The sequence below is a fragment of the Bos grunniens genome, chromosome 7 (assembly GCF_055505025.1).
Source record: "Bos grunniens cultivar Pamir isolate PY7600 chromosome 7, Bosgru_T2T1.0, whole genome shotgun sequence".
NCBI lineage: Eukaryota > Metazoa > Chordata > Mammalia > Artiodactyla > Bovidae > Bos > Bos grunniens.
The window spans coordinates 51523271-51550814 of NC_141171.1; the positions used below are offsets into that span (position 1 = coordinate 51523271).

At 37.7% G+C, this 27544-nt stretch overlaps 1 protein-coding gene across 7 annotated transcripts in view; it reads left to right on the plus strand.

Annotated features, from left to right (window-relative positions):
- Positions 1-232: 232 nt before the first annotated feature.
- The window catches only part of ANKHD1 (ankyrin repeat and KH domain containing 1), a 107085-nt gene continuing 79773 nt past the window's right edge, over positions 233-27544 (plus strand). For all 7 annotated transcript variants that reach the window (XM_086411988.1, XM_086411989.1, XM_086411990.1 and 4 more), the window contains exons 1-2: positions 233-668; positions 25440-25593. In XM_086411988.1, coding sequence (XP_086268114.1) covers positions 378-668; positions 25440-25593 — 445 coding nt within the window. In that variant the 5' untranslated portion in view covers positions 233-377. The remainder of the gene's footprint in view (positions 669-25439; positions 25594-27544) is intronic.

A 27544-nucleotide genomic window follows, 5' to 3' on the forward strand; every position in this document is an offset into this window, starting at 1 on the left:
TCAGAGAGACTGGCCAATAGACATAGAAAAAGACCGGAAGTCGGCGCGTGGGGAATAGGAGGCGGGTGTTCGCAACCGCCTAGGCCTGCGCTGGTCAACGCAGCTTGAGGGCCTCGAGCCAGCGAACAGCGCGTGACGAAGAGCCTGAGCGACGGGTCACTTTGACCAATGATCTGCAGCCGCTGGGGAGCTGCAGCCAGTGGCGAGTGTGCGGGGCGGGAGGCAGCAGGTTAGGCAGTGAGAAGTTAGTGGCGCTGCTGGGACGGGGGGAAGGAGACGCTTCTTCCTCCTGCTGCTTCTCTCGTTCCCGGGATCGGCGGCGGCGGTGGCCGCGGCCGCGAGTGACTCGGCAGCGTCTCCGGCTCCGCGTGCGAACCATGCTGACCGACGGCGGAGGCGGCGGCACCTCCTTTGAGGAGGACTTGGACTCGGTGGCTCCGCGATCCGCCCCAGCCGGGGCCTCGGAGCCGCCTCCGCCGGGAGGGGTCGGGCTGGGAATCCGCACTGTGAGACTCTTCGGGGAGGCCGGGCCGGCTCCGGGAGTCGGTGGAGGCAGCAGCGGTGCAGGCGGAGGGGACGCGGCGCTGGATTTCAAGTTGGCGGCTGCTGTCCTGAGGACCGGGGGTGGAGGTGGTGCCTCTGGTAGCGACGAGGACGAGGTGTCCGAGGTACGGCTCTAGGACCCCTGCTTTCTACACAGCTTGAGACACGAATTCTCTCTGGGCCGGCGCAGGGCTCGGGCCACCCTCCCGCTGCCCAGATGGAGTCGTTCACTGTCAGCGATCGGCTCCCGGGCTGCAGTGGCGGCGGTGCGGGCCTAGTGCGCCCTCGGCTTACTCTTCGGCTCGAGTCGGACCGGTTCCCGTCACCATCCATAGACCCACAATAGGGAGTCCTTTGGTCTCTGAGCTTCGCGCGGGAAGCGGGACTCCTCGGGCACCTCCCGCCCACCCCGCTTTGGAGACGAGGGTGGGGGCGGGGTCTTGCCAGAGTCCCTGCCCTTGGTACTGAGAGAGCGGGACAGAGAGAGGGTGAGGGTGAGAGACAGACAGAGAGGGCTGGCTTGCGTAAAGAACGTTGCCACTGTACTGTGTCTCTTCTCTGAGTTGAAGGATTGGGCATTATTTGCCTTATGCCTTACTTGTGTGCTAAAGGAGGGTTCTTAATTCCAGTTTGGTCTGAGACAGGTGAGTACTAAGGAGCTCTCTGCTTTTGCGCTGAAAAGTCACGTGGGTCCTTGCACCTGGGACTGTGTGAAGTTAGACAGGAAGAGAAGGTTCCAGTTCTCGTTTGGGCTTCGCAACAGCTGGATAGCTGAACTCTGGAGATTTTTAGGCTTGGAGAAGATGAGATCCTCTTTGGAAACCTTTTGCAGTGAGGGAAATTTGTTATCAGGACCTTCATTCCTTTCAGCTGTTAGGCGCATACTGGACATTTTTAGGTCTAGGCAACCTGGAATGGGAGGCATCAACTTTTGGGCTCTAGGGCTAAAGGAGATATTTTACGTTTGTACTTTCTCCCCCTGACTATGGCTTTGTTATAGTTCTGTCCTGTGGTGACTGTTGTTCTAAGAGCTCAGAGTATTCTATTTTGATTCTAAGGTGCCTGGTTCATCCCCTATGACCAATTATTTTAACCTCTGATCTTGGTCTTGAAGTACAGGGGCTTCTGTGTATGTACAGCTGTTCTGGCTGTTGTATTGAGAGGAATAAGGAGAAACTGTATTTATGGGTTGTAGAATACAATTAGTGCAGTCTTACCATTCTTGATCTGAACAGGAATTCTTTTAGTTTTTTCTAACCCCAGTATTTTGCTTGGAATAAACTTTGTGGGTTGTAAAGGAGACAGTTCCTTGAATGTCTCTGTCTTTTATTTTCACCAAAAGAGAAACTTCTAAGCCAAGGTGGTACAGGATTTTGAGTAGGCAGTTATGGAGAGTGTCTCTGGGGCACTTCCACTCCTGAGCTTGTGGAAGGCTTTCATTTAGACTTTGAATGAAAATTGATGAGAGATGAACCTAGAATATAGTTACTTTTTACCTAGGAAGTAAAGATTAGAGTCTGTTTTTCTTTGAAACTTGTTAGACTGAAAAAGTTTGCTTTGGTCTGAATGTGATAGAAGGATGATGTTCTTGATTTTCTGAACCATTTTTGCACAGTTGTCATTGATGAAGTGAGAGATCACACATTTGTTTTTACTTCAGTAGTAGTCTTAAATTTCGTCAGAGGTAGAGTGCTAGTGAGCCTCCATAGTTATGAATCTCTAACTCTATGGGCTTCTGTGTTATATCTGGAGAAATGAGCTTTTGAAGTAACCAATTTTGCAAGGTTTGTTCATACACACAGCTTATTTCATTTGGAGTCTTCACACCAGGCTGTTAAAAGCTGTGAGCAGAATTCACACCTTTTGTGTGATTTTCTTTGGTGTTATCATAGAAATTATTCACGATTCCTTCAGCCACTTAGGCTAATGGTAGAAGAACTTCTTATTCTCCTAAATTTTCTATGCTTAAAAGATTTAGATATTAAGTGTATATAGGTAGACATCACTTTTGGATAGAGATTTCTAGAGTACCCACAAACTTGAGCCTAGTCTAAGATAATGCTCAATATGCATATAGATTCTTTCTTAACCTGAGGAGAAAGGAAATTTTGTTTTTATGTCCTATTCATCCATATCATATAAAAAAGAAATTCCTGGAATATCTAGTGTATGTTGAATGTGTGGTGGGGTATAGTCTGTGCCTTTGTGAGTGAAATGACCTTTTTTTCTCAAGCAGATTTCTTGGATTTTCTCATTTCTCTCTGACAAGATCATAGTCTTCTCCCTTATTATTACCTTTGAGTTTCATTTAGTGTAAAAAGATCATAAGTAATATTCTTCAAAAAATACTTACCCAACTGGCATTTGATGAATAATAGTAGAATTTTAATTTTTGTTATACCTCTAGATGTTTTAGAACCAAATATTTAGAATGTAGACATTCAGAAGAGTATGTGAGTGAAGTTTGTCTTGTTCCCCAAGTGGGGCAGGAGTAGGTGAGAAATGAATAAGAAATATGGAGGCTTAGAGCATTTGCTCTAGAATTAGCTGAAGGATTTTGAGTAGGGAGTAGATATTTGGTATACAAAGATATAAATACTTTAAGGATTTCTTTTCTATTCATTGTTAGAGCCTACATCTGAGGAAAAAAGAAACAAGGTACTTTCTCTTGCTGGCTGAGTCAAAAGACCTTTTAGTTTGAAGAAGAAGCTTGGATCTTTTTGTAAATTTCTTATATTAGAATTGATTCTTGTTGCTTTAAACATTGGGGTGGATACCTGTTTTGTATTTCTTCAGACATGTTGAGCACGTTCATTAGCTGTCAAGGGCCTTGAACAGAGGAGTCAGAACTTGCCCTGGATTCCTTTGAAATGTACCCATTTTTCAGAATAGAAATCAGGTTGAAAATTATTTAAAAAATAATTTTTAAATGTTAATTTTAGATTTGTAATTTTTTTTTTTTAAAGTAAGGTAAAAGGAAAATAAAGTTCTAAAGAGAGGGTTTTGGTGAAGTTTATGACCTTTAATTTTTCTGTGTTAAGAATGTATGCATATACTGTATGTATACGTGTGTGACATCTTCCTTTTAAAATTAAAAAAATAATAAAGTAATATAATCTTATGGTTAAAAGTTCAACAGTGTAGATAGTAGATATAATATGAAAAGTAAAAAGTTCTCCTCACCCCTACTGACTTTTCAGATCCCACTTAGAGGTAATGAGTATTACAGTCTTCCTTTGAGTAAAATTTCTAGGCCTATATAAGCCAATGCATATATGTTTACCTGTTCCTATACACACTTAAAAGATTATAAATTAGAAATCATTGCAATTAGAAAGCATTGTTGAGGCTTTTTAATCTGAGGCAGATGCTATATTTACAATTAGGTAAAAGCAAAAGGAAATTGGGTTTAACATTTTATAGCAAATTATAGCAAAAGCTTTGTAGGGATTTTTTTTTTCCCTGAAAATTATGTTAAGAGTCAAACGCACAAGCCATACAGAGGTTCCTTCTGATTTTCTCTAATAGGAGATGGATCATTTCCTTTAGGGTTATTTACAGTCTACTGTATGGAGCAAAGTTTCTCAACTGAAACGTATCGAAATTTGGAGCTATATTAATTCTTTGTTGTGAGGGGCGCTCCTGACTTTTTAGCAGCATCCCTGTCCTTTTCCCACTGGATGCTGGTAGAACACACCTAATTAATTGTGACAGCTAAAAATGTCCTTTGTTGTTGTTTAGTCACTAAGTTGTGTTCATGTCTTTTTGCAACTCCATGGACTGTAGCCTGCCAGGCTTCTCTGTCCATGGGATTTTCCAAGCAAGAACACTTGAGTGGGTTGCCATTTGCTTCTCCAAGGGATCTTCCCCATCCAGGGATCGAATCCTGCTTGGCAGGTGGATTCTTTCTTTACTACTGAGCCACCAGGGAAGCCCCAAAATGACCTTAGACAAAGCCAAATGTCTTTGGGGACAAAATCACCCCTGAGAACCACTGGTCTAGAGGCCCACTCTTATCTGGGATGGCAATTTTGTCATCACTACTCTATATTCAAAGTTCAGGTAAACAAGGTGAGTCACTGCTTTTAATAACATCTCAGGGCTTATGTTCATAACTGAACAAGAGAGAAATTGAAAGAGGGTGGGTACTGACAGGTTTAATGTTATAAATTTTCCATGATAAATTTATAATTTTAGGAAACTTTAAAATGCTATGTTGTTTTTGAAAAATTCATTTATTGCCCATGAAAATGAATTTCTAAAAAACTTTTATGGGGACTTTGTTAAAGGTAGAAAGGCCTTATTCCATAAATTATCAGCAGTAGTGATAAAACAGGGTTTTCCAGGTGACACAGTGGTAAAGAACACACCTACAAATGCAGGACGTGCAAGAGATTCAGGTTCAATCCCTGGGTTGGGAAGATCCCCTGGAACAGGAAATGGCAACCCACTCCTGTATTCTTGCTTGGAAAATCAAATGGACAGAGGAGCCTGGTGGGCTACAGTCCACGGGGTCGCAAAAAGTCGGACACGATTGAGCTCACACACACACACACACAGTGATAAAATAGGAAATATACCTTTGTATTCTAGTGAGCAGATTTTGGAGAGATGAGAATGTCAGTTGAAGGAAAAATGACGTATTATGACAATAACAAATTTTTTATATTACATGAGTACTAACCTTGCACAAGTTTCATTCTATAAAGCCTTTGGACTTTACATAAAATGATTCATTGATGAGTATAGTTGTATGAATGGCAGGTCAAAACAGAGTTGACTAGGTATGGGTAGAGGAAAACCTTGTTGTGAAACTTGAAGTATGTAGAGATTTTCTTTTGGTTATTATTTAGTACATTTTGATAGGTGATTTATATTTGCATAGTTCATAAGACTAATGCAAACACAGTAAAAAGGTCTTGACCTGCCCTTTATACTTTTAATGTCTTGATGTCCTATCAGAATATCATTATGGAAATACAAATGTATAGTTTTATTTTCCCCATTATTATACAAAAGATAACATACTATTCATGTGAGATTTTTAAATGGTGAATTTGATAAGAATTTAGACTTTTTATCTAATCAAAGTGATAAAACATGTTAAGAATGAAGCTTTGGAGATGAGTTTAGGCACATTCTTTTCTGAGCCTATCTGGTGGTAGAATGATGACCTCTGAAAATCAACTCTGGTCTTCTGATTCAATGAGATAAGATAAATAAAATTTTAGTATTAGTCTTGAGTTGGAAATTTACCTTCCTACAGAACCAAAGTTTTAATAAATTCTTTATCTTTTTTTCAGTGCATTATAAATGAACTCTTCCAATATATCTTCTTGGACATTATTATTTACAATTTTCCTCTCCTGTTGCTTGTCTATATAGTCACAGAATCTTGGTGATAGTCCTGTCTCATCTCATTTTTAGGTAACTGCTATCGTTTATTGAATGCTTATTATAGTCCAATACCATATATATAAGGACTTCCCAGGTGGCTCAGACGGTAAAGAATCTGCCCGTAATGCGGGAGACCCCAGGTTCGATTCCTGAGTCAGGAAGATACCCTGGAGAAGGGAATGCAACTCACTCCAGTATTCTTTCCTGGGGAATTCAATGGACAGAGGAACCTGGTGGGCTACAGTCCATGGGGTCCCAAAGAATCAGACACGACTTGAGCGACTAACACACACACCATGGTATATACTTCGGTTATTTTATTTAATCACTCAACATCCGTTTGAGGTGGGTATTATCTACACTTTGATAGATGAATAAATGTAGGTTCAGAGAAATGATCAATCCAGAAAGCAATAAAAAATGGTTAGTGTTACTTATACAGCTAGAAATCAATAAAGCTAGGATTTGAATCCAGAACTCATGCTATTTCACATTAAGAAGTAGGCAGAGTTTTTGGTTACCAATGCTCTGCCTCCAATAATTACTTGCTTAATCTATACTGAAGTTTTATAAGTCCATAATGAAGTCAGAAAAGTAAGGACAATGTAGTGAAATTCTCATAAAGCAATCTTTTCCCACTTTTTTTCTATTTTGAGTTAATGCCCTTTGTACTGTTATGAAAATTAATTTTTAAAATATCTGTGTTTGACAAAATATCAAATTGGAAAGTTCATGTTAGGACTCTGGGTAAAGCCTCAAAAGTCTGGGAACCATTGATCTGAATAACTTGCTCAGGATCACACAGCTAATTTATAGTAGAAAATAGGTCACGTGACTCCTATTGTACTTAACTGCTGTATTGTCCTGCTGACTATTTCTTTTCTGACGCATGAATTTATTAATAATTAATTGCTTAAGAAATGCCTATGAGCTTCCCTGGTGGCTCAGATGATAAACAATCTGCCTGCAATGCCTGAAACCCAGGTTTTGCCCCTTTTGGGAAGATCCCTTGGAGAAGTAAATGGCAGCCCAGTCTAGTATTCTGCTTGGAGAATTCCATGGACAGAGGAGCCTGGTGGGCTACAGTCCATGAGGTCACAAAGAGTCTGACACCACTGAACAACTAACACTTACTTAAGAAACATATGTCTCAAACTAGCATATAATCTGTAGTTGACCTTGTTGAAAAGCTTTTATATAATGAAATTGATGACTGCCATGTGAATCAATTTATTTTAAGAAGGCAGTCAAAGATGTACCATTGGGGATCAGAGGAACACAACTTTAAGGTAATTTTGTCATTGCGCTTAAACTTGAAAAGTTCAGGCCTTCTCATTATTCATTTTAAGAGAATTAAATATTAAAAGTACCAATATAGAAAGGCAGATACCCAACTTTGCACCTTTGCCACTAATAGGAAACATTGGTTTTAATTTATAAAAATTAAAATCTGTGTGCTGTCTTATAGTTACTTACAGTGTACAGTTCTTGTGAATGAAGATCATTTGCCTTATGATGGTTGACAGGTTTACCTTTTTTTCTGGTCAACTTTACCTAAACCAGGAGTAAAGCAAAGTTGTATATAAAGCTTTTTTACTTGATAAGCTGAAATTTAGCACAGTTTATCAAGAGTACATTATGCTCTTCCTCCACTGTATATCCTCCTGTTCTCACAAAGTTTTCCGCTGAATGGATGCTGCTTTTGTTAGTAAAAATGGGTTTTTTGGTTTGTTTTTATGTAGATATCCCACTGTATCCTAATGTTTTGATTCACCTGCATTAGTTTGCAGTTTTTAAAAAAAGCAAGTAAACTCCCAGGGATTAGCCCCAGGAACCAAAGAGCTGAACAGAACAGTTTATTAAATTGTTACGATGCTATGTGATGAGGACAGTTAGGTTGAGAACAGTTTTTTAAATTGTGGTAAAACATAACAAAATTCACCATTTTAACCTTCTTTTTTTCCCCCAATTGTGGAGAAGGAAGTGGGAAATGGCAACCCACTCTAGTATTCTTGCCTGGGAAATCCATGGAGAGAGGAGCCCAGTGAGCTGTGTACAGTCAGTCCCTGGGGTGGCAAAAGAGTCGAGCCCGACTTAGTGACTAAACAACAAAGTCACAAGTACTGTTACCTTGGAAATTAAAATCTAAAACTTTGGCTATATTTCAGGAGCATACACATAACTTACTAAAGCTGAACAGAACCATTAAAATTAACCTTGCTGTATATTTGCAGAAAATAATGAGTTGAAAAAAGTTGCCTTTGATGTTCTGGTTGAAAAAAACTTCCTTTGTTTTAAATATGTTTGTATATGTTTCAGTACATGTATCACATATGTACTAAACTAAAGTGATGAGAAGTAACTTTGTATTTACTTTGTAGGAGTTACTGTGTAAATATACAGACAAATGTATTTTGGATTGTGTGTGCAGTGAGTTTTTTGTTGGATCCATCTTATAAATATGCCAATTATATACCCTCATATACTTGTCTGATTTGAGTTTGTAAAATGAGGACTCTTTTTTACACACTTAACAAAGAAGGAAAAGGGCTAAAAAAAATTGTGTTAAAATATGTGCAACAGAAAATTTACCTGTTTTTTTTGTCACCCTGAGCATGTGGGATCTTAGTTCCTAGACCAGGGATGGAACTCACATCCCGTGTGGTGGAAGCAAGAAGTCTTAACCACCTGACTACCAGAAAAATAAAAAATTTACCATTTTAAAGTGGTTATAAGTACATTCACATTGTTGTGCAACCATTACCACTAGCCATCTCCAAAACCTTTTCATCTTCCAAAACTGAAACTCTGTACCCATTAAGCAGTAACGCCCTGTCCTCCCTTCTCCAGCCCCTTAATCACAAGTAACTTCCTTTTCTGTGATTTTGTCTACTCTAGGTATCTCAAATAAGTGAAATCATTCAGTTCTTCTTTTTTTGGTGATTGGCTTATTTTACCTAGCGTAGTGTCTTCAGGGTTCATCTATGTTTGCAGCATGTGTGAAACTTGTGCTGTGCTTAGTCGTTCAGTCGTGTCCGACTCCTTGCGACCCCATGGACTGTAGCCCACCAGGCTCCTCTGTCCATGGGGATTCTTCAGGCAAGAATACTAGAGTGGGTTGCCGTGCCCTCCTCCAAGGGATCTTCCCAACCCAGGGATCAAACCCAGGTCTCCTGCATTGCAGGCAAATTCTTTACCCTCTGAGTGAGGAGGGAAGCTTGTGTGAAACTTAACTGAATACTATTCTATTGTTACGTATATAACATTTTTGTTCATCTGTTGATGGACACTTGGATTGCTTCTCTACCTTTTGGCTTTTGTTAATATGCTGCTGTGAACGTAGGTGTATAAATACCTTTTTGAGTCCCTGCTTTTGATTCTTTTCTGGTATATACCTAGAAGTGGGATTGCTGGATCATCTGTTGATTCTATTTTTAAGTTTTTGAGGAACCACAGTACTGGTTTCCTATAGCAGCTGTACCATTTTACATTCCCACTCGCAAAGCACAAGGTTTCCAGTTTCTCCATATTCTAGCCAATCTTCTTGTTTTCGATTTTGAGACTAGTCATCCTAATGGGTGTGGTTTCGATTTGTATTTCCCTGAAAATTAGTGATATTGAACATCTTTTCATGTGCTTCTTGGCCATTTGTGTCTCTTCTTTGGTGAGATGTCTATTCAAATCCTTTGCCCTTTTTTTTTGGCCACGTCTTGGAATTTGTGGGATCTTAGTTCCCTGACCAGGGATGGAACTGGCCCCACCCACCCCCACAGTGAAAGTGCTGAGTCCTAACCACTGGATTGCCGGGGAAATTCCTCCTTTGCTCATGTTTAGTTGAGTTGTTTTTTCATTAATTGTAGGAGTTCTTTGAATGTTAATCCCTTATCATATCATATATATATAAATATAATTTACACACATTTCTCATATTCCACTGGTTGCCTTTTTACTCTGTTGTCCTTTTGTGCTTAAACAGTTGTAATATTATTTATTTGACTGCATTGAGCCTTAGTTTTGGCACGTGGGGTATTTGTTGCATCATGCAAGATCTTTTGTTGGGGCAAGTCTGCTGTAGTTGTGGCATATGATCTCCAGAGCACTCAGGCTCAGTAATTGCTGTGCAGGAGCTTGGTTGCCCAGCAGCACGTGGGATCCTTAGTTCTGCAACCAGGGATTGAAGGTTTTCTTCTAGGGACTTCCCTGGTAGTCCAGTGGCTAAGACTGAGCTCCAGTGCAGGGGACCTGAGTTCATTTCCCACTGGGGAACTGGATCCCACATACTGCAACTAAAAAGTGCTGCACCTAAAAGATCCTGCATGCTGCAGCAAAGATCGTAGGTCCCACACCCCAACTAGGATCCCGCACAGCCAAATTAATAAATAAAAGAATTTTTAGAAAGGTTTTAATTTAGATGAAGTTCAGTTTATCTGATTTTTTCCTTTATTGTATGTGCTTTTGATTTCATATCCATAACGTGCATGTGTGCTAAGTTGCTTTAGTCTCACACTGTTCTCCATTCAGTAGCTATTTACTGACCATCTAGTGTATGTCAGGCACTGTGCAGAACAACTGGGTATAAACAATGGTGAAAAAAATAATCATGAATCTTGGCCTTCATAGATCTTCCAGTCTAATTGGGAAGTGAAAGTGAAAGTTGCTCAGTTGTGTCCAACTCTTTGAGACCCTATGGACTGTAGCCTGCCAGGCTCCACTGCCCATGGAATTCTCCAGGCAAAAATACTGGAGTGGGTTGCCACGCCCTCCTCCAGGGCATCTTCCCAACCCAGGGATCGAACCTGCAACTCCTGCATTACAGGCAGATTCTTTACCCCTGAGCCACTGGGGAAGCCCTTTCATATCCATAAAGTTGTTGCCAAATCCAGTGTCTTGAAGATTTTTTTCCCAATGTTTTCTTCTAAGAATTTTAAACTTTTAGCTCTTACATTTAGATATTTGAGCCATTTTGAGTTAATTTTTGTATATGGTGTAAGATCGCAGTCTTAACTGTATTCTTTAGCTTGTGGATATCCAGTTTTTCCTGTACCATTTGTTGAAATGACTATAATTTCTCCTTTGAATGGCCCTGACATCCTTGTTGAAATTAATTGGTCATATGGGGGAGAGTTTTTTCTGGACTTTCTGTTCTATTTCTTTGGTTTTTATGACTGACTTTATACCAGTATTGTACTGTATTGATTGCTGTAGTTTTTGTAGTTAAATTTTGAAATTGGGCAGCATTAGTCCTCCAACTTTGTTCTTTTATCAAGATTGTTTTTGGAGAAGGAAATGGCAACCCATTCCAGTATTCTTGCCTAGAGAATCCTGTGGACAGAGGAGCCTGGTGGGCTGCTGTCCATAGAGTCACACAGAGTCCGACACGACTGAAGTGACTTAGCATGCATGCATGCATTGGAGAAGGAAATGGCAACCCACTCCAGTGTTCTTGCCTGGAGAATCCCAGGGACCGAGGAACCGGGTGGGCTGCCGTCTATGGGGTCGTACAGAGTCGGATATGACTGAAGCAACTTCGCAGCAGCAGCAGCGGCAAGATGTCACATTTCCTTAAGATTGCTTGTGGATTTTAGGATTGGTCTTTGTATTTCTGTGAAAAATGCTGTAGGATTTTAATAGGGATTAATGGCACCCCACTCCAGTACTCTTGCCTGGAAAATCCCATGGATGGAGGAGCCTGGTAGGCTGCAGTCCATGGGGTTGCTAAGAGTCGGACACAACTGAGCGACTTCACTTTCACTTTTCACTTTCATGCATTGGAGGAGGAAATGGCAACCCACTCCAGTGTTCTTGCCTAGAGAATCCCAGGGACGGCGGGGCCTGGTGGGCTGCCATCTATGGGGCTGCACAGAGTCAGACATGACTGAAGCGACTTAGCAGCAGCAGCAGCAGCACTGAATCTATAGATTGCTTTATGAGAACAAGTTTGAGTATAGATCTTACTTAATTGATTCACCACAGTTGATATTAGCAAATCAAAAAGCTTGAGATTGACAAAACATTCGAAACATTGGAAGACTGAACTTTCACTAATGTCTTCCCAAAGCCATTGAATCCAGTTCACGTGGAATACTGTGCTGTAAGTAGATGTTTCTCTAATATGGTGGGTTTTTTTCCCCAGTTTGTCCTCATATTAACTAATTTGTGACTGATCACAATGCTTCACATACTGATTAAATGCTAGAAATAATAATTTTTATTCTTTTTATCACTAGAGGTGAGTTCAGTTTTGAAAAAATTATCTCGATCTGGTATTAAATCTAGATAAATGAACCTGTAGTATTTTCTTTAATAATGTAGAATTTTAAAGTTTTCATATAGGCATTTTATGAAATCCGAGTCAGAAAGTAAAGGCCATGTCAGTTGATACCTTGAGTGGTACACTGTACTTGCAGCACTTAATCAGCTTCTAATTGACTTTTTTTTCTCATGTTTACCTATTCTGCTAAATTTCTGATTTTGCCTTTTAAAAAATATACAGTTGCTAATTCAATGACATGTGACACAAACTATCATTATCAAAGAGCAGATACCAAGGATATATTCTCCCTCTTTTTTGCTACTTTTTATTTTGATATAATTTCAAACTTACTAGAAAGTTGCAAGAATAGTACAAAGAACTCCCCCCATATAACCTTTGTCCAGACAGACCAATTGTGTTCATTTTATCCCTTTCCTGTATCCTTCTGTCTCTCAAATTTATTTTCTGCATAACTTGAAAGTAGGTTGCATACATCATGCCTTTTCTCTTACATAACCACAGTGTATTTATTTATCAAGATAGGAAATTTAACAAATTTCAAAAGTATTATTCGAATTCACATTCCTAAAGTTGAAAAAATTGAAATAGAATTCACATAGTATAGAATTCACTCTTTAAATTGTACAATTTCAGTTGTTTTTAAATATATTCACAGAATTGTACAACCTTCACCATTATCTGTTTTAAAACATTTTCATCACCCCAAACAAAACCTTGTACCCATTAGCAGGCATTTCCCATTCTGCTGTCCCTGCAGCTTTTGGTAATCACTAATCTATTTTCTGCCTCTCTGGATTTGTCTAGTCTGGAAATTTCGTATAAATGGAATCAAACAATATGTGATTTTTTTGTGTTCATGTCTTTCACTTATTATATTGTTTTCAAGATTTCTACATGTTGTATCACGTATCGGGCTTTCCTGGTGGCTCAGCTGGTAAAGAATCCACCTGCAGTCTACGGCTATACCACCCTGAATACACCTGATCTCGTCTGATCTTGGAAGAATCCGCCTGCAATGTTGGAGACCTGGGTTCAATCCCTGGGTTGGAAAGATCCCCTGGAGAAGGGAACAGCTACCCACTCCAGTATTCTGGCCTGGAGAATTCCATGGACTGTCTAGTCCATGGGGCTGCAAAGAGTTGGACACAACTGAATGACTTTCACTTTCACTTTATCATGTGCCAGTACTAAATTGAAATGTTTTGTGGATATACAACATTTTGTTCATTGGTTGATGTTTGGATTATTTCCATCTTTTGACTATTATAAATTATGATACTATGAACATTGGTATGCAAGTTTTTTATGACGATATCTTTTCATTTCCCTTGAGTGTATAGCTTGATCACATCATAACTTTTATTTTCTGAGAAGCTACCAGGCTGTTTTCTATAGCAACTTCATGACTTTACATTCCCACCAACAGTATATGAAGGTTCTAATTTCTCCACATCTTTGCTGACATTTTTTTAATAGCCATCCTAGTGGGTATGGAGATTATTGTGACTTTGACTTGCATTTCCCCAGTGACTAGTGAAGTTGCATCTTTTCACGTGCTTGTTGTCCATTTGCATGTCTTTGGAGAAGTGTTTTTTCAAATCTTTTCCCCATTTCTTGGTTGGATTGTCTTTTTATTGTTGAATTATGTTTGTTTGTTTTTAGGGGAAAAAACCCCATGTATTCTGGATACTGTCCCTTATCAGATACGTGATTTTGAAATATTTTTTCCCATTCTGTCAGCTATCTTTTCACTTTCTTGATTGTGCCGTTAAATTTAAAATCTTTGGTTGGGCCCAGTTTTTATATTTACCTACTCTTTCTTTTGTTGCTTGTGTATTTGGTGTCATGTCTAAGAGACCATTGCATAATTCTGAGTTATGAAGATTTACTCTTGTTTTCTTCTTCTAAGAGTTTTATACTTTAAGCTCTTACATTTAGGTCTTTGATCCATTTTGAGATTTGAAGAAATTATTTATTTTTGGCTCTACTGGGTCTGTGTTGCTATGTGTGGACTTTCTCTAGTTGTGACAAGTGTGGGCTCCTCTGTAGTTGTGGTGCATGGCTTCTCATTGCGGTGGCTTCTTTTCTTGCAGAGAGCATAGGCTCTAGGGCTCATGGGCTTCAGTAGTTGTGGCTTGTGGGCTCAGTAGTTGTGGTTCGGGGGCTCTAGAGTGTGGGCTTAGCAGTTGTGGTACACAGGCTTAGTTGCCCCGTGGCATCTGGAATCTTCCCACAGCAGAGATGGAACCTGTGTCCCCTGCATTGGCAGGTAGATGCTTAAACCACCGGACCACCAGGGGAGACCCATTTTGAGATCTTATAGATGTGAGATAGAAGTCTAACCTCATTCTTTTAAGTGTAGATATCTAATTGTCCCAGCACCATTTGTTGAGAAGACATTTCTTTCTCCATTGAAGTGTCTTAGCCCCCTTTTCAAAATTCGTTTGACTTTAAAATATAATGGTTTATTTTTGGAATGTTTATTTCTGTTTTATTCCACTGTTCTGTATGTCTTATGCCAGTTCCATACTGTCTTGATTACTGCAGTTTTTTGGTAGTAAGTTTTGAAATTGGGAAGTGTAAGTCTTCCACTTTGTTCTTTTTTCGAGATTCTTTTGGCCTTTCTGGGTTACTAGATATGTTCTTGTTCTTTAGTCTTCAGAAGAGGCTTAATAGAGGGTGTTTTGTATGCTACAGAATTTGTGGTCACACACAAAACCCACCCCTTCTCCATTAATAATGTTCATCTCTTGAAATTTCTGCTCCTCTTGTATACACTGAAGGTGGATGGTTGGGAACTCTTATGATTAAACCTGTGTTTGCAAGCTATCAGAAGAACAAGCTGTTGTAGTGTCTTTTTATGCATCCCCTCCCAGAAAGAAACTGGGTATATATTTGAGAGGAGACTAACTTGAAGAGGAAGGAGGTGGTTAGTTTGAATAGTTGTAGTCTAAGTGCATCTGATGTGGACTGTATATATAGCCTCAAGAGGAATATGGACAGAATTTCTTTTTCCAGAATAATAAACAGGTAACTAGAATAAAGTGTAAAACATGTCAATTAGAGTGTTTGCATCTGGTATCTTCTGACAGTTGTTTAAGAGGTATGAATTCAGTATTTGAGTAACATACTATTCGCTTGACACCCAAGCCAGTGTTATCACCTGTGTTATTACACAAACAAATCTTAGATATTACTGCCCAAATGGTCTCAATTATGTTAATTTACTAGTTAGTTTGGCTCTGAATAGTGAGAATGTGTACTATCTTTTAGTACCTGATGTGCTTGGGACTTGACTGACAACAAAGAAAAGTTTATTTTCTTTTGGTTTGAAGAGATTATTATTTAAGGCTATACTTAAATCAGGAGCATGGATTTGACCTATTACCACCCTTTCCCCCACAAAATTTTGAATAATATAAAAATACATTATCAAAAGTACTTACTACTGTGTATTATCTCCTTGTTAGTCTGTTAAAAGCATGTTCTCAGTCTCTACTGAGGAAAAGCAATGTTTAGTTTGGGGTAGGGCCTCTTTCATGAACTCACGTCTTACATAATAAAATTATATCTTTCAGAGATTAGAACCCTTGGCACTCTGTTTAAGAATTCTGATTGGTATTGCAGATTCCACAGTAATTTAACTAGAACCTGCTATTTGTTAAGCTTTGTTCTGGGCTTTAGGATTAGATTACAAAGATGAAAAAATATGGTGCCTACCCTTAAAGACATCAGGCTTTTCAGGAACATGAACATTTCAGAGAAATGTGAAACAAGGTAAATTATTTATACAAATTATATTTCCCCTTCTAAACTACTTTTACATAGTAACAGATTATATTTGAGTGTTTGTTCAAGGCGTGTGTACCTTAATTGCATAACCTCATTTAATATTTTCCTAGTCTTGTGACAGCCTAAAATCCTTACCGCAGTATAGGGATCATTGCCCTGTGTTAGTTGGATGATCACTCTAAAGGTTGATGTTTGAGTGTTTTCAAGAGTTTGATGGGCTTTAAGTGACAAGTTTAAAGGGGCAGTGATTTAAAATGAAAGGATACAAATTTCATTAGCATAAGACATTTGAGCAAAACCACAACTACTACATTATGTTCTGTCAACTCTCCAAGCATGTTCTGCTCCAGAGCTTTTGGCATTTGTACTTCACTCTCATAGGAGCTTTCTTCTCTTAGATACCTGTATGGTTTCCCTCTTTTACCTATTTTAGTAGTCTAAGAGCATTTCCTACTGCCTACTGTATGTATGTTCCATAAACATCTCAGATTCAAGTCCTAAAACTGAACTCATCGCTTTCCCCCTCCCCCGCCCTCCCCCCACCTGTAAATTGCATTGCCCTAAAACTAGTCAGTGTAGTTAGAAACCTTGGAACTTGCATCTGCTGTTTGTTACCACACACATCCAAACAGGCACTGAACCCTGTAGTTTCTTTCTTAACATCTTATTTGTTTCTTTCTCTGTATTCTCATTGCTTCTGCTGTAAATCAAACCATCGTCTTTTACTTACACTTACTGTAGTAATACCTGGCTCTATCTATTCTATACCTCTATGATTAAACCTCTAATTCTTCTCTACCCTGCTATCACAGTAAATTGTCTAATGCCAGTTCAGTCATGTCACTCCTTTGGCAAAAAGCCTTCCCGTTCCTTAGATAAAGGATAAATCAAATTCCTTGGTGTGGCATACCAGGTTATTTAGGATTTGGTTTCTGTTTCTTTCCTTGCTGTATCCTCCTTTATTTGCTTTTTATATTTCAGCCATACCAAATTTGCTGTAGTTCTCTGAACATAGCAAGCTATTAAACGTCCGGAGTAAATTACTTCACTGCTTTGGGTTCTAGTATCAGGATAATAGTTACTACATGCTAAGTTTTTATTGTCCAGTGAACTAAATGCTTACCTTTATATTCTAAAATAAACTTTACAACTATCATATGAAGAAAGTGATATTCCCAATTTATAGATGAGGAAACTGAAGCTTAGAGACGTTACATAACATGCACAAAGTTATACATCTAGTAATAATGGAGCCAGGGTTTGAATCAGGTTTCTTGGAATATAAAACCCATGCTTATAACTACTACTCTGCAGCTGTTACAATGGCCCTCTTCCCCATCCTGTTGGATACTTTCTTGTTCCAGATCATCAACTCTGATTTCCTTCATTACTGCCCCAGCTAGAACTGACCATTTCTTCCTTCCTCTGTGTTCCCATGTTGTCCATATATAACTCCCTGTTAAACAGCATCTTTAGTACTTTATTGCATTTATTTGATTATCTGTCTTATGAGCAGGAGTCATGTCATTTATTTTTATGTTCCCTGTATGTAGTAGAATGTCTGGCACATAGTGGGTACTTATTAAATGTTGGATTTAATAAGCCAATGTATCTTGAATATATATGTATAGTGTTTAATATGCTCAGATTACTTGTTAGCCTAAGACAGTGTAAGGGATTTTATATTTTTGTGGAGTAGAGAGTAAGAGATAAACTGACCTTAATAATAAAAAAGGTAATAGTAATAACAGCTAATATTTGTTGAGTGATTACCAGGTGTTAAGTAAGTACTGCTGTGCAGTTTTAGATATAGTGTCTTGCTTAATCATCAATAACCCTGTGATGTGGTTACTACTATTATCCTTATTTTATAAGCTGAGGAAAATGAGGCTAAGAGCGGTAAAACGAGTTAGCTAAGATGGCACTGTCAACAGTGGGCTAGTGTTTTAAGACTCCTTGCTCTTAGTCATTATGCTCTCCTCCCATTATTGGTATGAATTGGAGGTTTATGGGTGTTTGAGGCTTTTTTTAACTTACTCAAATCAAGTATTTCTTTGGAGTGTTTGATGCTTATTTTTTATTTAGAGTAATGAGTAGAAGCCAGGACTTCTCTCTAACCTCAGTCTTACCCATTTATTATGATAGGGCAGATACGATGTTTCTATTTTCAACATTAAGATTTTCTTGGACTTGATTGCCAGGTTCTTCATTCCTTGTGACTTTCCTAGTGAGTATGTGAGCAAGCTTCTTTTTTTAAAAAAACCTGTTGTGGCACAAATTTTGTTATATATTTGTTTGTTAGAAATAATGTAGTTGTAGCTACCAGAAGTATTTAAATAAAATCATGCTTTGTCTGTGTAAGAACTCTTTGTGGCTTGATAATCTATCACATTTAAAGATTTTTTCCTGACATTGCTCTTACTTTTAAACTTTGACATTATGATACTTGTAGATTCTCTGTTTAGTACATATTTGGTTAGTATGTAATTGTTTTAGTCATACTCCAATGTTTAGAACAGTCACTTAATACAGTTTATTTTTTTATTTTTTTTTTAAATATTTATTATTTGGCTGCACCAGATCTTAGTTGCAGCATGTGGGATCTAGTTCCCTGACCAGGGACTGAACTTGGGACCCCCTGCTTTGGGAGCACAGAGTCTTAGCCACTGGGCCACCAGGGAAGTCCCTTAATACAGTTTAGTCTGGTGAAAATGGTGTGAGCTTTGGAGTCTGAAGTACATGGCTTCAGATCTGCTCATGGTTATGTCATCTTGGATAAGTCTCTTTGACTTTTCTGAATTTCAGTTAAAATGAAGATGTTAATCTACTTCATTGAGTAGTAAAGATGATTGAGTGGAATAATATATGGAAAATGCACTTAATGGTAGCTGTTATTTCCTTTCTCCCATGTTTAGAAACTTTAAAAAATAATAGATTCAGTATTAAAGATATGGTTTAAAAATGAAGTTTTTGTGGTTGACCAGAGTGGAGTACTATCTGCCTGCAATGCAGGAGACGCAGCAGAAGCCTCTGGTTCAATCCCTCAGTGGAAAGATCCCCCAGAGAAGGAAGTGGCAATTCATCCCAATATTCTTGCCTAGCAGGCTACAGTCCATGGGGTCGCAGAGAGTGGGACACAACTGAGCAACTAAATAACAACAATCACCACAAAAGTGGAGTTAATTTTCTTCAGCTTTAACTGAGAATTAGGAAAAGCCGGGTGGTTCTCTCTTGTGCTTATTGAAGTTAATTAACTTCAGAAATCCCAAGATAACATTGATGTTTTTTTGAGAAGAGGATTGTGGATCTGAAGTTTTTGTGGCAGGGTGGATAGTCTTTTCATTCCATTATTTCCAGTGTTGCTGATTATATTGGGCCTTAACAGTATTAGCAAAACTCTTTGCTAAATTTGTCATTATTTGGTCTCAAATTGCAACTGTATTACTTTTTCCTTTTGAATGGATCTTGGAGCATGTTTGTGGTGAATGTGACTGTTTGGAGTACCACCTTTTTTGCAAAAAGGAATTACTGTGTCCTTCAATAATTATCTCTGGGAATGCTGACCCATCCTTTTTGCTGCTCCAAGTAGAAACCAGTATTAAGCCACCTGCATTCTAAAATTGGTGTGATTCTGACTTAGTTGAGGGCTTACTTTGGGTGGGAAAAGGTAAGACAAGTTTATCTCTCCAGATACAAACTAAACAAGAGAGAATAGAAGTAATAGCAAATACATTTAAACATATATATAATATTTTGGATGTTTAAATATTTTATTTAAACATTTTCATTTTTAATGATCAAATCTGAATTTCTTAAGGAAGCTTTATTTTTAAAGGTTTGTAAGAAGAGTTAGTGAAAAATAAAGATTTAGCCCCTTCTCTTAAATAGCTCTGGTGGGAATTCATGGGAGTGATGATTATTCTTAAGGATTGCCAGAAGCAATATTTGTGACTACTAATATTTCAGTCCATAACTCAAAAAACAAATGTATTTAACATGTTAAAAATAAAAATTTCATAATTTGTTTGTAAGTGAAAAGGCATTTGTTGGAGTTCTTTATTTGCTTTTTGCATGATATGACCATATAACTAGAGAATATATAAACAGAAATGTTACATACATGTTTTATGATAGAATTTTTTTACTAACCTATTTTCTGTATTAACTAGCCCTCACTGTTTCCAGAAATTTACCCTTAGAGAAGGTAACAGATGTACAGGTGAGATTTTATTTTGCTGTCATATGACTTAAACCATATTAATATTATTGAAAATGTTAATTTTAGCAGTATTTACTTGATAGAAATTGTGTTTTTTTGTTGTTTGTTTTTCTGGTGGAAGTAAGTTTTGGCTAAATCATAGCTTAGGCTAATTAATGGTTTTTTTCTAATTAGATTTTGGCTAGGGTTGCTGGGTTTTATTTTAGGTGATAATAGCTGAGTCTGTGGTTATTCTCCCTAGTAACTATTGCCATCCAGTGGTTTATTTTTGAAATGTCATATGGGACAAAATGCTTATTCCGCTCTTTTCCCTTCTCGCTGTTTAGTCGCTAAGTTGTGTCCAACTGTTTGCAACCCATGCACTGTATGTAGCCTGCCAGGCTCTTTTGAGATTTCCCAGGCAAGAATACTAGAATTATTTAAATTCTAGTTGAAGCTAAAAACTGGACATATTTTTTTTAGAAAAAGGGAAGGATAAGAAAGACTTTTGATGAGGAAGACCTCAAGAGTTTGCCTTTAGCATTTTAGATGAGATAGTTGTGAAAGATGTTAGATGAAAGATGTTTAGATGTTGTGAAAGTGTTAGTCAATCAGTCGTGTCCGACTCTTTGTGACCGCATGGACTGTAGCCTCCCAGGCTCCTCTGTCCATAGAATTCTCCAGGCAAGAATACTGGAGTGGGTTGCCAATTCGTTTTCCAGGGGATCTTCCTGACCTAGGGATCAAACCCAGGTCTCCTGCATTGTAGGCAGATTCTGTGCTGTCTGAGCCACCAAGGATGCCCGTAAGGAAAAAAACCTATATGTAAGGAAAAAACATGTAGTTTTTTGTGGGCCAGATTTCCTCACATCCTTTTTCTTCCACCTTTTATTTTTGTACCTAATCAGAAGTAGGAAAAGAAATCTGCCATGTTTAAGACTGGAAATAAACTTTTTTGCCATTACTAAAAACAGTACCACTGTAGGTTGTTGCATTATGTTTGCTGCTCAATGTAGCTGCTGGATAGGGGTGAGCTTTCTATCTTTAGGCAATAAGGAAATTTCTGTGATCCTTTAGCTGTATTTGATCCATAAGCTGTGTGTTGCTTCTTCATCATTTGCATAATGAAGGCTAATTTCATTAGATATAACATTACTTTGAACTTATCTATTATTTAGACATTTTTTGTGTTATATCATTGAGCCTTTATATTAAATGTATGGTATTGGTCTTAATTAACATTTCCATGTTTCTGAAAATGGTTTCCATCTTGACTGGCCAGATACATTTTGAGGTAATGCTGTTGCAATTTGCATTGCAACAGTATGTGCTTCAGCAGGTTTGTCAGGTAAGATATTTATGAACTGCCAAAAGCAGTCCTCCAAATAGTCCCAAAGTAATGGGCATAACTGGATATTTTATCCTTTTATTGATCGCATGTTGAGACAGGCTTTTGTTTTTTTATTTAAGTTAAAAAAAAAAATTGGCTGCGCTGGGTCTTTGATGCAACACACAGGCTCTTTGTTGCTTCACCTGGTCTTTATCTAGTTGTGGCGAGTAGGGGCTACTCTCTAGTTGTGGTGCATGGGCTTCTTATTGTGGTGGCTTCTTTTGTTGTGGAGCCCAGGCTCCAGGGTGTGAGGGCTTCAGTAGTTGGAGCACTTGGGCTCAGTAGTTGAGGTGCATGGGCTTAGTTGCCCCTCAGCCTGTGGTATCCTAGTTCCCCGACCAGGGATTGAACCCATGTCCTCTGTGTTGGCAGGTGGATTCCTAACCCCTGGACCACCAGGGAAATCCTGAGACAATTAAGATTTTACAGAGAGTAGGGCAGAAAAGTATGAGAATTGAGTACCTTTTGGCACAAATCGGCACAAATGTATTCAAGTCATTTTTGTGTCTAGTTATGTATAACTCATTCTGGGAACTTAAGATTTTCCCCACAAGTGTTACAGATATTTAAAATTTGATCTTTTGGGTCAGAAGCTAAATATAAAATGCCTAAAACTATGTTTAAAAATTTAAGTGGATTCTAACTAGGGAAAAAAAATTGTAATTATGTGAGGTGATAGATGTTAACTTATTGTGGTAATAATTTCATAATACATACTGTTAGCAGTCATTCCCATTCCTCTTTTGCCGGCTCTTCAGTAAACCACTAATCTTTCTGTCTCTTTGGATTTGCCTGTGCTGGACATTTCATATAAACGAATTTGTACAGTATGTGACTTTTTGCATCTGACTTTGTTCATGCTAAGCACATGAACTTGGCTGAATAAAATTCGATCGTATGGATATTATTATTCTGTTTATCAGTTTACTGGTTAACATATGGGTTGTTTCCACTTTTTGTTTACTATGCTTAATGCAACTATGAATGTCTGTGTACAAAGTTTTGTATGAACATGTACATTTCAATCTTCTTAGGTGTATACATAGAAGTGGAATTGCTAGGTCGTATTCTGTGTTTAATTTTTGAAGAACTGCCAAACACTGTCCCACAGGCACTTCATCTTTTATGCTTCTACTAACAGTGTACAAAGGACCTTATATTTTTGAGGGTGGATCATTCGTCACTTTCTAAATGCATCTTCAAGTCCATTTTTTAATTTCATTCCCTTACTCCCCACCTACATGTCTGACCACCTGTGCAATTCTATGCAACCTTCAAAGCCTAGTTCAGATTCTACTTGTGCAAAGTCTGCTTAGAGTACTGGGGCAGGAAGTGATTTCTCTCTCTTTAATGCATATAGTTTTACCATTTATTTCTCTTGGAGGCCTTTTGTGACAGTTGTTGGTGTCTTTGACATTTCTTCTACCACATTTTTGTATTCTCATAGTAGTTTGTATAAAACAGGACTTGAGTAAATATTGGAGAATGAATGGGAGAAAATTGGATATCCTTATTTTGGATTTTTAAAATGTTACATGATAGATGTAATCTGTATTTATCTTTGTAATATGTGTAATGGTGTATGAGACCAGTGCTTTTATAAAATAGACATATTAGCATCTAAATACTGTTTTTAATAAATTCAGAATTTTAATAAATTTTAAAAAATAAATTAATTTTTTTTAATTTTTAATAAATTTCAGAATTTGTAATGGTGGTTTTAACTGTCCTTACAACTGCAGATGTATGTATCTAAAAATATGTAATAATTTCTTGTGCTTGCAACAAGCTCTTTCTTGTATGAGCAGTTGCCTTTCAAATCACTGGAAAACTGATAGTATACATTTATCTGTTGGCTTTGATCTAGAATGACATCTTTGTCTATAATTACATATTAAAGAAGTTGTATTAAAACACAGTACATGGCTCAGTGTTATTGGATATGATGTTAAAGATTTACTTTATTTAAAGCACATCATTGGATAAAAAATATATCAACATCATTTTACTGTCTTTATTAGGATATCTTTATTTGGTATCCATTGTGAAAATTGATCACCAACTAGTCAAATATTCCAAATAATGTAATCCAAATACTGTGGTACTTTGTTTATGAATGTGTTACTATCTATTGCTTAATGTCTAAGAGTCACATGGCCTGTGTTTGAAATGTGACTTTGCCATTTATTAGCTATGCAGCCTTGGAGAAGTACTTAACCTTTCTGTTCCTGTTTTTCTGTCTACAAGTATGTTAACCTGCCTGGTTAGACATATTTATATATTATAGACATATATAGGTATATAAATATGTATTCATGATTATATATACATGAGTACTCATATGATCTTCTTTGCATACATATACATACATACTTTTTGCAAAATAAAGATTGTACTCTTAAATCTTGTGGTTTTCACTTAATTTTATGACTTGAGCCATTAAACATGCTTCAAAAAATATTATTCTTAATGACTGCATAGTGGTCCATCCTATGAATATACAAAATGTACTTAACAAATCCCCTGTTGTTTTTTTCACTTCATTTTTGGAATTTTAGTTAATGCTGCAATGAACATCCCTGCGCATTTTTTCCTAGCATTCAGATAATTTTTTAAAGATGGAAATGGAAGTGTTATTCACTCAGTCGTGTCCGACTCTTTGTGATCCCATGGACTGCAGACCCCCAGGCTCCTCTGTCCATGGGATTTCCCAGGCAAGAATACTGGAGGGGGTTGCTGTTTGCTTCTTCGGAGTATCTTCCCGACCCAGGGGCTGAACTCAGGTCTCCCGCATTGTGGGCGGATTCTTTTCTTTTTTTGACTGTGCCGGGTCTTTGATGCTGTACACGCTTTTCTCCAGTTGTGGTTGAGCAGGGGCTACTCGCTATTTGGCGCGGGCTCGGACTTCTCATTGTGGTGGCTTCTTTTTTTGTGGAGCATGGGCTCTAGAGCGCGCAGCTTCTGTTGTCGTGGCTTGCGTGCTCTAGAGCACCGGCTCTAGGTAGTTGTGGCGAAAGGGCTTAGTTGCTCTGCGGCATGTGGGATCTTACTAGACGAGGGATTAAACCCGTATTTCCAGCACTGGCAGGCAGATTCTTTACCACTGAGCCACCAGGGAAGCCCAGGTAGATTCTTAGAGATTTCTTTAAATGAAATTACTGGATCAGAGAAGTACTTTTTAAAGCATTTTGATTCATTTTTCCAAATTGCTTCCCCAAAAGGTTGTACATATTTTATTTGGTAAGAAAATTTAGAATTAATTTAAAATTATAGGGTTGCATGTTTATTTTTATAAGTTAATTTTACTTATGCTATTCATTCAACAAAGTTGTATTGAATAACAAGATATTCATAGGCTCAGAGGATAGAGCAGTGAACAAATGGCTATGATTCCTAACCTAATAAAGTTTTCCTGTCTAGAGCACTTAAGATATTTGACAGTAGATTAAATATTCTTTTCTTTAGTGTAAGAGTCAGAATTGACTATATTGATTGGAAAAGAGGAGAAACTATACCTCAATGACCTGTTTATGCTATCTAATCTTTTTACTATCTAGTCCTGTATATGTCTTCCTAGGGGCTGTGTTGATGTACTTGTTTCATTTAAAAAATGCTGCTTTTCAGGCTCTGTGGTGGGCACAGAAGATTCATTGCTCTCCAGGAAACTTGAATCTGGTGTGTCTGAAGAGGCTCCCTAAAAGTCCTTCCCCATAATCTCCTGTTTTTGCAGTAATTTATTTGGTTATGTTTAAATTCCAAATCAGAAGTCCTATGACCTTCAATTGTAGTATTCTAACTATATTAAGATCAGCTTTATGAATATTGCATCTTTAATTCATAAACAGGTTGAATCATTTATTTTGGACCAAGAAGATTTGGATAACCCAGTGCTTAAAACAACATCAGAGATATTCTTATCAAGCACTGCAGAAGGAGCAGACTTACGCACTGTGGATCCAGAGACACAGGCACGACTAGAAGCCTTGCTGGAAGCAGCAGGTACTTTATTTTTTCTTTTCTGTTTCTCATTTCTTTAAAAGACTCCAGAGAACTCCCTGGTGGTCATGGTTGGGACTCCACACTTCCACCGCCAAGGGCCCAGATTCCATTCCTGGTGGAGGAACTAAGATCCTGTGAGCAGCAAAAAAAAAAAAAAAGACTCCATCTCTATTCAAAGTTATACAAGATTATCACCAAATTATATACTATATAAAGTTTGAAGTCTGTAAAACTTATGGTTTTTTAAAAATTTCCTAAAGAAAATGTTCACATTTTATGTTTAAAAAATTCTTGCTTGAAAGTTCTCAATGAGTGATTTCTAGGCTCAGCACTAACTTTTTTTAAAATTGAAGTATAGTTGATTTACAGTGTTGTGTTAGTTTCAGGTATACAGCAAAGTGATTCAGTCATATATATATATGTATTCTTTTCTATTATGGTTTACTGCATGACATTGAATATAGTTCCCTGCTGTACAATAACACTAGCATTTTTAAAGTATTAGATAAGTAGCTAGTTATTAAGGAAAACTTATTACCAGTTACATTGTAAAATTAAAATGCGTGAGGTAAATTAAATCCATCAAATTATGAGTCTTTTAGCTGATTTAGGGAACTGTGCACATGATTACTGACTTTAGTCTGTAACTTAATTGTAGATTGCTTTTTTTAACTTCGAAGACATTTAAGTAAAAATTGAACACAAAATTGGACCAGAATTTACCAAACTCTGTCAATTTCTTGTTTTGAAGCAACAGAAAAAAAAATTCTGTGATAAGCATGCTTTCTCAAAGTAATATATACTTCTATAATAAATAACTATTTTATATTCTAAAACCTTCTCACAATTTGCCTAACAAAATTTCCATCACACTGTAATGAAAGCCTTTCATTTCCTAAAATTGTTTTAAGAGGGAAGTTATCTTTTTCTAATCTTTGTATATTGCTTTTGAGATATGTTTACTTTGTATGATATTCCCTTCTTTTATTGTTGTTGTTGTTCAGTTGCTTAGTTGTGTCTGACTCTTTGTGACCCCATGGACTGCAGCATGCTAGGCTTCCATGTCCTTCACTATCTCCTGGAGTTTGCTCAGACTCGTGTCCATTGAGTCGATGATGCCATCCAATCTCATCCCTATATTTATTTATTTAATGTAAATACATGTGTACATTACACATACATAAGAATTTAATCTAGAAGAATTTACAGGTGTTTTTTCCTTTTCTGTTGGCTCCGGTGTCTTGTTGGGTCTCCTAGGCTCTTCATTGCTGCATGCGGGCTTCTGTCTTGTTGTGAAACAAGGGCTTTAGAGTACCTGGGCTCAATAGTTGTGGTACCCTACATGTGGGATCTTAGTCCCCCCACCAGGGATCAAACTCTCATCCCCTGCATTGTAAGGCAGATTCTTAACTGCTGGATCATCAGGGAAGTCCCTATCAAATGTTTTTTAAAATGTACTTTCGAAGCCCTGTCCAAGGCAGTTGCTTAATGAATACTTTCTTTTTGTGCATTAGTATTTTCATTTGTTTTTTTGTACATTGCATGAGCCTATAACATTTAAGAGGAATTTTTAGACTTATGTTTGTTTTCAATTATGAGAATGTGTTAAATATTACTAGACTTCTAAAGATAGGTTTTTTTCCTTTATAAATATATTTTAAAAAATTTTTAATTTTTTAATGAAAGATAATTGCTTCACAGATTTTGTAAACATCAACATGAATCAGTCATAGGTATACACGTGTCCCCTCCCTCTTGAACCTCCCTCTCATTTCCCTCCCCATCCCACTCCTCTAGGTTGATATAGAGCCCCTGTTTGAGTTCCCTGAGACATACAGCAAATTACCATTGGCTATGTATTTTAATTATGGTAATGTAAGTTTCCATGTTACTCTCTCCATGCATCCCACCCTCTACTTCCTCCCCCCATCCTATGTCAATAAGTCTGTTC